General features: G+C 41.1%; 1 protein-coding gene across 1 annotated transcript in view; it reads right to left on the bottom strand.

Moving 5' to 3' along the window:
- The window catches only part of LOC126194806 (guanine nucleotide-binding protein G(s) subunit alpha), a 412,531-nt gene that overhangs the window by 75,262 nt on the left and 321,801 nt on the right, over window positions 1-15,468 (bottom strand). Inside the window, exon 6 of the mRNA XM_049933120.1 lies at window positions 7,030-7,084. Within this exon, the coding sequence (XP_049789077.1) occupies window positions 7,030-7,084 (55 nt within the window). The remainder of the gene's footprint in view (window positions 1-7,029; window positions 7,085-15,468) is intronic.

Genomic DNA, 15,468 nt, shown 5'->3' with positions numbered 1-15,468 from the left:
GCATAGATTTTGACAGACACATTGTGAGGAGCTGCTCAGCAACTTCATAAGACATTCGAACAGTCACCATGCCCAACATTAAATTTATTCAGAATATAGAAAAGATTTAACAGCTATCCTTTCAAGATGTGGTAGTTACAAGATAAGATGAGAACCTTGGCCACAGCATGTATTGAAAACTGACTCTTCATGGACTAATACTTGTACAAACTTTCAAATCCTCACCCAAGACAGAGAAGCGGTGTGATTAATAATGCTCATAGTGATCCACACCAATATGCGAGCTGCAGAACCTCAGATGTGAGATGCAACAACTGGAATGTTTCTGAGGAACAATTGGTACTCCAACAGTTATACAAGCATAGGAAATGTCACGGAACCTTAGACCCATCAAGACGACATGTCATAAGAATAAATGTTCAGTATTGCCTTTCTACATTCCCAAGGTGACTGGTATAATTGATCATATATGGTGAAAATGCAGAGTAAGGACTATGTACAAACCAACTGACCAAGAATGTCAGAGATCTGAGTCTCCGAACAGGTTCCAATGTAGGGAGTATATCACATATCATGCTCGTGATGAAACGTCTATATTGCAATGGCTGCACAATTCATCAATACCATGATCATCAGTACTGCAAGTCAGAATTAGCAGAGAAATCAGCTGTGGTGGAGTACATGCTTCTTTTGACCGACCACATAATGAAATACACTGACACACAAGTTCTCATTACACAGGAGAGGTATCATATTATTTGTTCAGGGAAGCCATTGAAATTCATAAACATGACAACTGACAAGTGTCTCATGACATACAAATCCCGGACTCTCATGCTGCAACAGACTGCTGTTGCAAGTAACAGCAGAGTATGAGACAGACCATTACAGCCCACATACATTTATTTTTATTTATTTTTTTTATTTTACTCATGCTAACAATCAACAGCTCCACCAACATAAGACTGGGTTCTGATCTGTAGGTATTCTCCCCTTGCTTTCATGAACAATGTGTGACTCATGCTGGATGAAGATCATCCATGTGGTGGGGCTGGTGAAGGCAACCCAGTCTACTGCCTTAGATCTAGGAAGTTGAATCATCAAAGACTAAAGGATGAACACCTTGAAACAAATTACATGTTCCTTCCGGTAGGGGTTGGCAAGATGGGCCTGCAACCTGTCTCGTGGAAAACCTGCAAAAGAGCCTCAAAAGAGCCTCAAAATAAGCCTCGGATTTTTAGGATTGATAAGCTCGGTTATAAGACTGCTTTATTCCGGTCCCTCTCTTTCATGTAATATTATGAAAGAAGGTGTCCAAATATTCTAATTATTTGTGCGTTAGAGAAAAATACAAAATGTTGGTAATAGTACTGTTTTTAGATCAAACATAACCCTGCTTTGTAATGCTGATTATGATACCCAAGTTTACTGTAGATGAAGCTGAATAACAATCTGCTCCATGATTTTGTTTTGTGTAACTCTCTTGTTGATATTATTTAAAGAAATGAGTAGGCACTGGTCACAAGCATAAAATTATATCAGATAATGACAAAAATTACATCAAGGCAGGGCTCAGATTTTCCATCTTGTAGAAGTGACATCTATCAAATTTGTTAACAAATAGATAAAAGAATCAAGCCATTTTCCATACTGCACACTGCAGGAAAAAGCAATAGGTAACTGCAGTAAAACTATTTCACTGGCAAAGCTTTTCATTAATTGGATCTGGTTAAAGCTGCACATGAAGAAAGCAATGAAGCAAAGATTAATTTTTTTTACTGTACTACTAGATATATGACACTGGACTGGAGCCAAGCACATGAGAAACCAGACCATGGTCTCACAGTATTATCAGATGGTATTCATCCAGTGAAAAACAAGAAACAACAGGTTTTATGGCACTGCCATTGGTGAATATTCTAATGGGGAATTTGCAAAAAGCTACATCGACAATGACCAGGGAAATGCCCTCCATGGAATTTAGTGAGAAGAGTACAAATAAACTCCAGCCATAGGTTCAATGCCAGTCTGCCATCGGCAATGGAGGGTGTATTTTCAAGAATGCCACGCACTTTTGTTGGCAAAATATCAGGCCAATATACACTGGTTGAAGATCCTGAGACAAAAGCCAACAGGCAATACGTCTATTCTCTATCCATTTGATATGTCACATGACCCACTTTCTATCTGGAAATACGAGTTGCATGCAGGAAGGCAGCTTCCAAAATGGCTGTAAAAAAAAAAAAAAAAAAAAAAAAAAAAAAAAAAAAAAAAAAAAAATTATTAATAATAATAATAATAATAATAAACCCCGTGGAGGCCCGGGAAAAGAATAGGCCTCCGGTATGTTCTGCCAGTCGTAAAAGGCGACGAAAAGAACAAACCACTAATAGGGCTAACCCCCCTTTTAGTGTGATTACTTGGTTCAGGACAGAACTAAAGAAGCCTCGGACAAGCGCCGTCATGGTCGGGGACGGCGCTTGAACCCTATGCCCGCCCACAATGGTAATGACACTGCTAGCCAACTGGAAAATGATTTAAATCCAAATAGAGGTGTTTTGCAGGATATGCTTCCTGCAACCACCCTAGAAGGAAAACAAAGACAGAGGATGAGATGGTCAGATGAAGTTAATCGACACCTCATGTTCTGTTATTACCAAGCAACAAACCTAGGAACCAACACAACTGGATACAGATCACAAGTATACACAACATTTATTACCAGATACCCAGAATTAAAATTTTTAACAGAACAACGTCTAGCTGATCAGATTCGTGTAATAATAAAAAATAACAGGATACCCCAGTCAGAATTAGAAAACATCAAACAACAAGTACAACAAATACTGGAACAAAATAATGTGCAATTAGAAGAAGAAGAAGAAGAAAATACAGTAATGGACTCAAACATCCCAGAGCAAACAAACAAAGAACAACACGCATCAATTAAACAATCAGAGGAAAATGAAATTTTAAGACAGCCACCAGCACAAGCACAAATAGAACACGAAGTGACACACATGTTAGATATAGAAGAAAAATTTCAGTTGACATATATAGAATACAAAGACACAAATACAGACATTAGACCATTCTTGCATAGACCACCAAATAGCCCACAAGTCGAAACAACAATAAAAACTATCAACACAATCATACACAACAAAATAAATGAATACACAACTATGGAAGAGTTACAACTACTGGTTTATGTAGGAGCACTCACTACACTAAATATACACACTAGGCAGATATCAGAACCAACCAACACACAGAAGAAACCCACAAAACCAGCATGGCAACACAGGCTACAGATCAGAATAGAAAAACTGAGAAAAGACATCGGACAGTTAACACAATTTATAAGAAATGAAATATCAGACAAAAAACGAAAAAGGTTAGGTAAAATCTCACAACTAGAAGCAATAGAGCAATTAGATGAAAAGAAGCAAAAATTACAAGCTTTGGCGAAACGACTTAGAAGATACAAAAAAAGTGAAAATAGAAGGAAACAAAACCAAACATTCAACACAAACCAAAAGAAATTTTACCAAACAATAGATAACACACACATAAAAATAGACAATCCACCAAACATAAGAGATATGGAACACTTCTGGAGCAGCATATGGTCAAACCCGGTACAACATAATAGGCATGCACGGTGGATACAAGCAGAAACAGATACATACAAGATGATACCACAAATGCCTGAAGTGATAATTTTGCAACATGAAGTCACCCGAGCAATTAATTCTACGCACAATTGGAAAGCCCCTGGAAATGATAAAATAGCAAATTTCTGGCTAAAGAAGTTCACCTCAACACATTCACATCTAACTAAATTATTTAACAGTTACATTGCAGACCCATACATATTCCCTGATACACTTACACATGGAATAACTTATCTGAAACCTAAAGATCAAGCAGACACAGCAAACCCAGCTAAATATCGCCCCATAACATGCCTACCAACAATCTACAAAATATTAACTTCAGTCATTACACAGAAATTAATGACACATACAACACAGAACAAAATTATAAATGAAGAACAAAAAGGCTGCTGCAAAGATGCAGAGGTGACATATCAAGCTAAAACTAAACAAAGGTCTCTACACTACGCATACATTGATTACCAAAAAGCTTTTGATAGTGTACCCCACTCATGGTTACTACAAATATTGGAAATATACAAAGTAGATCCTAAATTGATACAGTTCCTAAACATAGGAATGAAAAACTGGAAAACCACACTTAATATCCAAACAAATTCAGATAATATCACATCACAGCCAATACAGATTAAGCGTGGAATATACCAAGGAGACTCATTAAGTCCTTTCTGGTTCTGCCTTGCTCTGAACCCACTATCCAACATGCTAAATAATACAAATTATGGATACAATATTACTGGAACATACCCACACAAAATCACACATTTGCTATACATGGATGATCTAAAACTACTGGCAGCAACAAATCGACAACTCAACCAATTACTAAAGATAACAGAAGTATTCAGCAATGATATAAGTATGGCGTTTGGAACAGACAAATGTAAGAAAAATAGCATAGTCAAGGGAAAACACACTAAACAAGAAGATTACATATTGGATAACCACAGCGACTGCATAGAAGCGATGGAAAAAACGGATGCCTATAAATATCTAGGATACAGACAAAAAATAGGAATAGATAATACAAATATTAAAGAAGAACTAAAAGAAAAATATAGACAAAGACTAACAAAAATACTGAAAACAGAACTGACAGCAAGAAACAAGACAAAAGCTATAAATACTTATGCCATACCAATATTGACCTACTCATTTGGAGTAGTGAAATGGAGTAACACAGACCTAGAAGCACTCAATACACTTACACGATCACAATGCCACAAATATAGAATACATCACATACATTCAGCAACAGAAAGATTCACATTAAGCAGAAAGGAAGGAGGAAGGGGATTTATCGACATAAAAAACCTACACTATGGACAGGTAGACAATTTAAGAAAATTCTTTCTAGAACGAGCAGAAACTAGCAAAATACACAAGGCAATCACTCATATAAATACATCGGCTACACCACTGCAACTTCATAACCACTTCTACAACCCTTTAGATCACATAACATCAACAAATACGAAGAAAGTAAATTGGAAAAAGAAAACACTACATGGCAAGCACCCGTATCATCTAACACAGCCACACATCGATCAAGACGCATCCAACACATGGCTAAGAAAAGGCAATATATACAGTGAGACAGAAGGATTCATGATTGCAATACAGGATCAAACAATAAACACCAGGTATTACAGCAAGCATATTATTAAAGATCCCAATACCACAACAGATAAATGCAGACTTTGTAAACAACAAATAGAAACAGTAGATCACATCACAAGCGGATGTACAATACTAGCAAATACAGAATACCCCAGAAGACACGACAATGTCGCAAAAATAATACATCAACAGCTAGCCTTACAACATAAACTTATAAAACAACACGTTCCTACATACAAGTATGCACCACAAAATGTACTGGAGAATGATGAATACAAATTATACTGGAACAGAACCATTATAACAGATAAAACAACGCCACATAACAAACCTGACATCATACTCACCAATAAAAAGAAGAAATTAACACAATTAATCGAAATATCCATACCCAATACAACAAATATACAAAAGAAAACAGGAGAAAAAATTGAAAAATACATCCAACTGGCTGAGGAAGTCAAAGACATGTGGCATCAGGATAAAGTTGACATCATACCAATTATACTATCAACTACAGGAGTCATACCACACAATATCCACCAATACATCAATGCAATACAGCTACATCCAAACATATATATACAATTACAGAAATCCGTAATTATTGATACATGTTCAATTACCCGAAAGTTCCTAAATGCAATATAACATGTACCGTACAGCAAAAAGGAAGTGACGCTTGATAAAGGTCCGCGTCACTCCATTCTTAACCAGACTTCTAAAAAGTCTGAGAAAGTAAAGAAATAATAATAATAATATTATTAAATCTGCATAGTTGACTTTGGATGGCATGTTACTTCAAATACTTACAATATTTAAAAATGTTACTGAGGAATTATGAATTTTTATTTTTGAGAGACTTGACCGCTGTCTTATGCATAAAAAAAAAAAAAAAATAAACAACGGCAGGGATGGAGTTGGGTGGCAGGGAGGAGGAGGAGAAATAAAGTCAAATTTTCTAGGTTTTATATTTCGATGTTTTGCTCCACTCAGTTATCTTGGTAAACCTTTTTCACAAATTTTGTGGATATTAGTAAAAAGTGTCTGTAACATCTGAATATGTGGTTTACAATTTATTATTCCATTCAGTAGTCATCTCTCTCAATATCCACCTCACAAAATGACTAACTGTAAAACTATTCACTTGGGCTCCTGAACCCTGACACTATTTCTGTACACTAATTACAACAACTGAACAAAATTTTAAAGGCAACTCAATGTGATTTAAATTATTCTGGAAAGTCAAATGTCTGTTCCTTTCTATGTAACCCATTTGTTAACTCTTTTCTCTTTTAGTCTACAACTGATTGTAAACCATTTTTCTATCACACCTGTACTCTGTATGCCCCCCCCCCCCCGCCCCCGGTATGTGTAACACCAGAGTTCACCACCTCCACAATTCCAGTAATAGTTCATCCAAAACTGTGAAACTTTATAGGGATAACTAACAACCTTGATCTGTCCATTCTTAGTCCTATTCATACACGAGATGTTTAGAAAATGCAAAATAACTATGGCCACAGCATGCAACTTCTGTGGAAGCTTTTGTAAATGTATTCCATCTTTATGACTCAGTCTAATCTTAAATCATGCATTAAATGTTGAATCGGTTGCTTTACTCTCCATATTTTGTTATTTGTGAGATTTCACTGTTTGCAAACCAAATTGTTGCAAAAGGTACATATTGAAAGCAGCAATAAACATAGAAAGAATATGAAATACTTACTTGTTCAGTGGGTGTGTAGTTGGGCTGCTTAATTATGTGAACTTTGTCCAAGAAGCTGAGGAAGAAAAGAAAAAAGAACAGTGTTAGTTATAACATCAATGTACCACAACCTGGTAAGATAGCTCTTTTCTTTTCCAATTTCCCAACCATTTTCCAATAAAGCAGTAATATACACTATACAATACTGAATAACATCACAGGAATCAGCTAATAAACAGTAATTAGTTAATAAATCAATTAACATCTTTATGGAGTAATAGCAACAGTACTATTCTTCTCCAAATGGAATGGGTTATCAAGACAATTGTCACTAACTCCTTGAATACGCACGTATATGTTGCCTGTAGGTGATAATTTAACTACCTGCAATTAATGCGTTCTACCTAAGGGATGAATTTAAAAAAAGGTAACTTCATGATCATGCCACAGGACTGTACAATCCTGACTGGCTGCTGTGTCATTCTCTGACATAAGGCATCATGTGGATGAGGTACGGAGGGGCATGCTGTCAGTACAACTCCTCTCCTGGCTGCTGTCAGCCTTCCAAACCTTTTGAGCAGCTTACTCCCATTTAAGTGTCTCTTCAATTATCCTCACAAAGCTGAATGGACCCTCTTCCAGTCCTCCCACCGAGGAAAGGTTCCTGGCACTTCCGTGAATTGAATCTGGGTCTTACAAATGGTAGTCAGACATGCTGACAACTCGGCTATGAAGGTGGACCCTAACAGATGAGTAGCACTACGAAATTATGTCATAAGAAATTAGCAGATGTAAATAACCAAAAACTGTTAATATGATTTTCTTGCCTCCACACCTAGCAGTTAAGCATATGGCAAAAGTTGCTGAATTTAGTTGTTTGAAAAGTACACAAACATTTTTTAAATTCAAATTATGATCAGCATGCACACCAGAAAGTCTGGGGTATTCTATCTATTCACTGCCTCCTGAACATGCACTACATCAAATGTTGGTGTTAAGTCAATTTGTTGAACAGAACAGAATATGTTCTGAATGAAATTGAGGGGCAGTCCTTTGCAAAGATCCACTCAACTCTTTGAAAAATTTTGTTGCAAATTACTTTTGCTTCTGTCTCTCTAACCAGATTAGTTATAACACTTGGCTCTGCAAATAAATACAAAATCTGCTTGATGCATGTTAAGAGGAAAGTTGTTCTCATACATAAGGAATAACATTATCATTTCCTTCAGTGGACTGTATAGAAAATTAAGATAGCATATTGCCTCAGTGGATGAGACACACAAATTGAGACAAAATAATGGCCCTATCACCATACTTTTTGTATTTCACGAAATAAATATATGCAATAAAACTGAAGTTCATAGCTGTTAAGTCTCCCTCTGCCACATGGACAGTTTCCAAATGTTACCCAAATTCATTCCATGTCAAATTAAAATATCTTCAGTAACTAAGTTCATTGCAACTGTAATACATTTCTTTTGCACATCCAACATTTTTGCTGTTGGTGATTTATTAACAGAATATTTATTGAACATCTACTAGTGAAGAATGTGAAATGGTTAGTGCTGTAGGACCAGGTCCCCACTCCATGTCTGACCTGGTCACAGTTGAACCAGATATTCATTGAAGACTATCTCTGTGTCAATGGGATGGAACAACATCCTGTTGGAATATGAAGTTGAGTTCCCCAGCAATGCAGAAAATTTTGCATCTACAACCATGTTTTCACAAAAAATACTAAGAGCAATAAACCCTTTCAACTGACATTGCACTAAATCATTCAATTTTTGTTAGCTGATTTCATGCTCGAGGATTCTGAAGTCCTCAAACTGTCTAAACTGACTTGTCTGTTATTTGTACCTAGCAAATAAAAATAAATAGTGGGATAAAACGGTCACCTAGTAACTTTTGAAGCACATAGCCCAAAATTCTACATACTTTATCTCGATATTTGAATGAGAGTCCTGTAGAAGATGATGGTATGGTTTATCAGTAAACAACATCTCCCCACATGGCAGACATATTTTTGCATAAGTTCTCTGCTTGTTTACAGTGTTCCAATACAAAAGACAATTCAAGCTACTTTCTCTTCCAATACATGTGGTGAATATGGGCTTTTTTACCTCTGCACAGTGTAGCATCAAAGGCATTGTACTGTAATAGAGCAACTAAGGTGGTTTCCCTGGGGGGGGGGGGGGGGGGGAATCTGCACTAGTTCCTTTCACAGTGCAAACTGTACCAACCTTGGAACAAGCTTGGTTATTTTTGATTCCCTGTTGATTTGGCTCCTCACACTGAGAATGTCATTAAAGCACACGAAAATATATTGAACATCATGAGGTCAGTGACAAAACTGTTGGGGAGCTCATTCCATACTACTTCTCATTTAATACCTGACTGTTCACACGTAGACTGCAGATACATGTCTATCACAAAACCTCCAACAAGTACCTACAATTTCTGGGCCAAATGCAGTACAAAAGTATCTGCATCTGCTTTGGAGATGTGGTTCTTTCTACCACAATGACAAATATTAATCATTCACTGCTGAAACAGTGGTGAATGATGACATAAACTGATAACTTCGGAGCTCAGAGAATGCAGCTACCTGTGAACAGAAGATGCACTATAAACATCTACAAAACAAAATTCACCAAAACAGGATTCTGCTGAGGGTCCTTCATCATTGTCTTTGTACCTGCCAAAATCTTCCAGTAAGATATTTACATTGCTCCAGCAACATAAAACAATATAAATAGTTCTCATCTACATGTTGCCAAGGAGAAAATTGGGCACGTTAATCACAAATCAACACAGGTGGCTCAAAAAATGGAAATGGGAAATCACATTGCATCTGCTATCTTCAGTCCACGCACTACAGAATAACGAAAACTGCAACAATCAGAAAATATTTCCAGATTTCTAGCCGAAAAGATTTGCTGTAGTTGAGAAATATAATGTTCCTGAAAATCTCCAGAGAGCTAAGAACTACAGACTCAACAAGGTGTCTTTAACTCAATCTGATTTCAGAATTGGCAACAGAAGAGTAAATAAATGAATCATATATTTTTAAAGAGGCTGAAGTCAATCGACACACATTTGTGGGAAATCGAAAAAACGAATTTAATTCTATAATAATTTTATATATGCATTTCACTGAAATTATGTTGTACGATACAAATGTGATTGTCAGATGAGACACTGGATTTCTAATGATATTTTGGTAATGTAATTAATCATTAAAAGGTGCAAACTGATCCCTTTAAAAAAATGCTGTAGAGGATACTGAAATCGATACTCCATTTTATTCTCATTAACATATACTGATGAGCCAAAACATTAGGACCTTCTGCTTAATAGCTCGTTTTGTCTGTCTTTGCACTGAAATACATCATGGATTCTGTGTATCAGGAATCCGACAATTGGTTGGTACACTTGTGGAGGTATGTGGCATTAGAGGTCTAAGCAGAGGTCACGTAATTCGCATAAATAATGGGCCACTGATTTGCATATGCGGTCATCGCGTCCGATAGCGATCCAGGTGGGTCCCACAGGATTTGCATCAGGTGAATCTGGTCGTCGAGACATCTACGTGAGTTTTTTATAATACTCCTCAAACCACTGTAGCACGGTTCTGAATCCGAGCCACGGATAATTATACTGCTGAAAAATGACATCACCGTTGGGAAAGACATCAAGCGCGAAGAGATACTGGTGATTCGCAGCTGACAGTGTGTCTTCGAATACTATCGCAGGTCCCACGACAAGCACAGGAGGATGTCTCCCACAGCATAATACTGCTCCCATCAGATTGTGCATGTGGCGCACTGCACGTTTTGAGATGCCGCTCACCTAGGTGACGGCGCTTGTGGAGACAACCAGTGACCTAGCGCAGGAAAAATGTGATTCGCCCAAAGAGCTGACAACGAAAAACCACAAGAACAAAGAAAAGGCAATGAACACTAGAAGGAACAAAAGATGACCAAAAAACAACAGAGAGACGCTAGAAACAGAAAAGAGTAAAAACAAGGAAGCAGATTACCATGGCTGGCCGACCACGAGAGTAAAAAGGGAAAGCCAGCCCTCTGCAACACATTAAAACCTTCATCCTAAACCTACTAGGGTTAAGGACACAGAGGGACAAAGGATATGGGCTAAAACTTAGATCAAATGATAAAACCTACCCTCACGAATAAAACGTACAACTAAATCAGCCAATGAGGCGTTATCTGATAAAATGAGGCAACGAGTCAGGTAACCCAAGATTTCGTCGCTGGGCAGTCAAAGTGGGGCAGTGCACCAGAATATGAGCTGTCAACCGGGCACCCCACCGACACCGAGGCAGGTCTTCACGCCGCAAGAGGTAACTGTGGGTCGCCCAAGTGTGGCCAATGCAGAGCAGGCAGAGGACAACTGATTCTCTACCAGAGGCCCGCATGGAAGACTTCCACACCTCTGTAATCTCCTTAAGGGCGCCCAGTCTGTTGTGCGTAGTGGGACTATGCCTTTCCGCCTCCCAAAGCCAAAAAATCCTGTGGCAGAAGTCAGAACGCAGATCAGGTTCAGAGATGCCTATCTCCAAAAGTGGTTTCCACGTAGCCTGTCTGGCCAGCCTGCCAGTGTCCTGGGGTCCACACAAACACCACTGAACGACAGGACCTGTCCAGGGCATAGATGGACTCCTGGATGGACGCCAACAACGGATGGAGAGGGTAGCACTGGTCGATAGCTTGTAGGCTGCTCAAGGAGTCAGCACACAGAAGAAACGATTCCTCGGGACATGAATGGATACACTGCAATGCATGAGATATGGCCACGAGCTCTGCGGTGAATACACTGCAGCCATCAGGCATGGAATGCTGTTCAATATGGCCTCTGTGGACAAAGGCGAAGCCAACATTACCATCAGCCATCGAGCCATCGGTGTAAACCACTTCAGAGCCCCGGAACACTTCAAGAATCGGGAGGAAGTGACAGTGGAGAGCCACACAGTTAAGGGCCATGCGAAAGGTCCAGGCGAAGCTTGGGCCTACAGCTACACCACAGACGTGTACATGAATGGACATCGAGGAAAGGTGGTGAAGGGAAGGACTCCAGTACAGACAGAAGCAATCGAATGCAAACCGCAATCGTTAGTTCTGACCTAGGCCGCCTATGTGGGAGGTGAACTGCCGTGTTTGGGAATAGAAGACGGTAATGAGGATGTTCAGGAGAGCTATTAATGTGTGCAATGTAACTGGCGAGCAGTTGTGCATGTCTGATCTTCAATGGAGGGATTCCAACCTCCACCTGTACAGTTGTCACCGGACTCGTCCTGAAAGCTCCTGTCGCTCGTCGAACTCCACAATGGTGCAATGGGTCAAGCAAAGACAATGCTGAGGGCGCCACGGAACCATAAATCACATTCCCATAATCAAGGCGGGAATGAACAAGGCCTCTGTAGAGCTGCAGCAGCGTGGAGCGATCTGCACTCCAGTTGGTGTTGCTCACACAGTGGAGGGCACTGAGGTGCTGCCAACACTTCCATTTAAGCTGACGAAGATGAGGAAGCCAAGTCAAATGAGTGTCGAAAACAAGAACTAAGAGAGCCCATGACTGCGCCTTGTGGCTGCCTCAAAGTAGGCAACGCTCAGCAACACCAGTGCTGGAGTAGCAGTACGAAATGCAGAAGTCATCTGCATACAGAGAAGGTAACCAAGGGTCTGACAGCTGCTGTCAGACTGTTAATGGCCACTAAAAATAAAGAGACACTCAAAACGGAGCCCTGAAAGACTACATTCCCCTGGATATGGATGGAACTATGGGAGGCACCAACTTGGACATGGAAAGTACGGAGCGACAGGAAGTTTTGGATAAAAATCGGGAGCGGGTCCCAGAGACCCCACTCATACAATGTGGCAAGGATATGCTGTCACCAGGTCGTGCTGTATGCTTTATGTAAGTCAAAAAAGACAGCAACCATGTGATGGCGTCTAGATAAGGATGTTCGGATGGCAGACTCGAGGGACAAAAGATTATCAGTGGTAGAGCGACCCAGGCGGAAGCCGCCCTGACATGGAGCCAGTAGGCCATGTGACTCCAGCACCCAACCCAACCGCCGACACACCATACGTTCCACCAGCTTACAAAGAACGTTTCGGAGGTTGATGGGCCAATAGCTATCCACATCAAGAGGGTTTTTACCAGGTTTGAGTACCAGAATGATGGTGCTCTCCCGCCACTGCAATGAAAAGACACCATCGCACCAGATCTGGTTGAAAATGACGAGGATATGTTGCTTCTCGTCAGATGAGAGACGTTTAATCATCGGTCTCTGGATCCCATCAGGCCCAGGAGCTGTGTCGGGGCAATGTGCAAGGGCAATTAAAACTCCCACCTGTAAACGGGGTGTTATAGGATTCACTGTGGCGTGCAGTGAATGAGAGGACTTTCCCTTCCAGTCGCCGTTTGAGAGTGCGAAAGGCTGGGGGGGGAGGGGGGGGGGGTAAATTCTCCAATGCAGAGACTCGAGCAAAGTGCTCGACAATCGCATTTGCGTCGGTAGATAACACGCTATTTATCGTAACACTGGGAACACTTGTGGGGGTCTGGTACCCGAAAAGACATCTGATCTTAGTCCAGACTTGGGAAGGTGACGTACGGCACCTAATGGTTGAGACATATCTCTCCCAACACTCCTGCTTCCGTCGTTTGATAAGTTGGCGAACGTGGGCACGGAGCTACTAAAAGGCTACGAGGTGCTCCAGGGAAGGGTGCCGCTTATGCCGCTGTAGACCTCGCCAAAGCTCCTTAATTGTTTCAGCAACTTCCGGCGGGCACCCAGGGGCTGCTTTATGCCGGGGGCACCCTAAAGAGCTAGGGATCGCATTTACTGCCGCAGAAACAATTGTTTTAGTCACCTGCTCAAACATGACATCGGTGTTACTGTGTGGGGGAGATTCAACGGTGACAGCAGGGATGAAAGTTTCTCAGTCTGCCTTGTTTAAAGCCCATCTGGGCAGGCATCCATGGGCCTGACGCCGGGGCAGTGAAATGAAGATGGGAAAATGGTCAATACCACACAGGTCGTCATGTGCTCTCCAGTGGATAGATGGGGCAAGTCCTGGGCTGCAAATTGATAAATCAATGGCCTAGTAACCACCTCAAACCACAATGAAATGTGTAGCAGCCCCAGCATTTAAGAGGAAGAGGTCGAACTGAGACAGTAGTAAAGTTTCGACATCTCTGCCTCTGCCAGTAAGCACGGTGCCACCCCACAAGGGATTATGTGCGTTGAAATCTCCCAAAAGGAGGAAAGGTTTAGGGAGTTGATCAATCAGTGCAGCTAATACATTCAGGGGTACTGCACCATCTGGGGGAAGATATACATTGCAGACAGTTATTTCCTGCGTCGTCCTTATTCTGACAGCAACAGCTTCAAGAGGGGTTTGAAGGGGCACAGTTCCACTACAGACTGAGTTTAGGACACAAACGCAAACTCCACCTGACACTCGATTACAGTCGCTACGATTCCTGTAATATCCCTTATAGCCGCGGAGGGCAGGGGGTCTACATTGCTGGGAACCAGGTTTCCTGGAGGGCAATGCAGAAAGCAGGTGTAAAGCTTAACAGTTGCCGCAGCTCAGCCAGGCGGTGGAAAAAACCACTGCAATTCCACTGTAGGATGAAGTCATCACGAGACTGAGAAGGCGTAGAACATTCAGTGACGCAGTTACCGCCTCAGAGTCACCTGATGCCACCGACTTTTTGCCTGAGCAGTCTATATCCATTGTGTCTGAGGGTCTGGCGAGATCTAGGTCCTTAGCGGACGCCAGAATCTCCACCAAATCCCCAGACGCAGAACTTGTATGTAGGGTGGTGTGGGTGCCACCGCAATTTCCTTGGTCTTAGGGGTCTTCTTTTTAAATTTCTCTCACTGCTCCTTGGGTTTCCCTGGCTGGGAGGACTTCACTGGCTCAGTCTCTCGGACTGAGTATGAGCGTGAAGCCCTACGGCCAGCTACTTTTGAGCTCTTCAACAACTGGTGGGTGTCATCTTTCCCAGTAGCAAAAACCTGGGAAGGGAGTGACCCAAGGGACCCCTTCCTAGCGAGAGAAGCCGAAGAAGACTTACGCTTCTCCGGCTTAGAAGTGGAGACGGGCGTCCCCGATGGTTGCGGGGGGAGTCGCTCCCGAAGTAGGTAGTGCGGGAGCAACAGGGAGGGGGCAGGTGTAGTCTTCTGGCTCTGAGAATGACTAGGGTTGGCGGAGCGATGGTGCCAGAACTGTTGTTGCGGCAGTGTACGACGATGTCATACGTACAGGATTCAAACGTTCAAATTTTCTCTTAGAATCAGTGTAGGTCAGTCGATCCAGGGTCTTTTACTCCATGATTTTCCTTTCTGAGAAATCCTGCACTCTGACGAGAAAGGTGAATGGTGCTCTCCACAGCTGACACAGATGGGAGGTGGGGCACGTGGAG

The sequence above is a fragment of the Schistocerca nitens genome, chromosome 7, assembly GCF_023898315.1.
Source record: "Schistocerca nitens isolate TAMUIC-IGC-003100 chromosome 7, iqSchNite1.1, whole genome shotgun sequence".
Taxonomy (NCBI): domain Eukaryota; kingdom Metazoa; phylum Arthropoda; class Insecta; order Orthoptera; family Acrididae; genus Schistocerca; species Schistocerca nitens.
The sequence above is the reverse complement of the archived record's forward strand: the minus strand, read 5'-3'. Positions and strand labels throughout refer to the sequence as shown.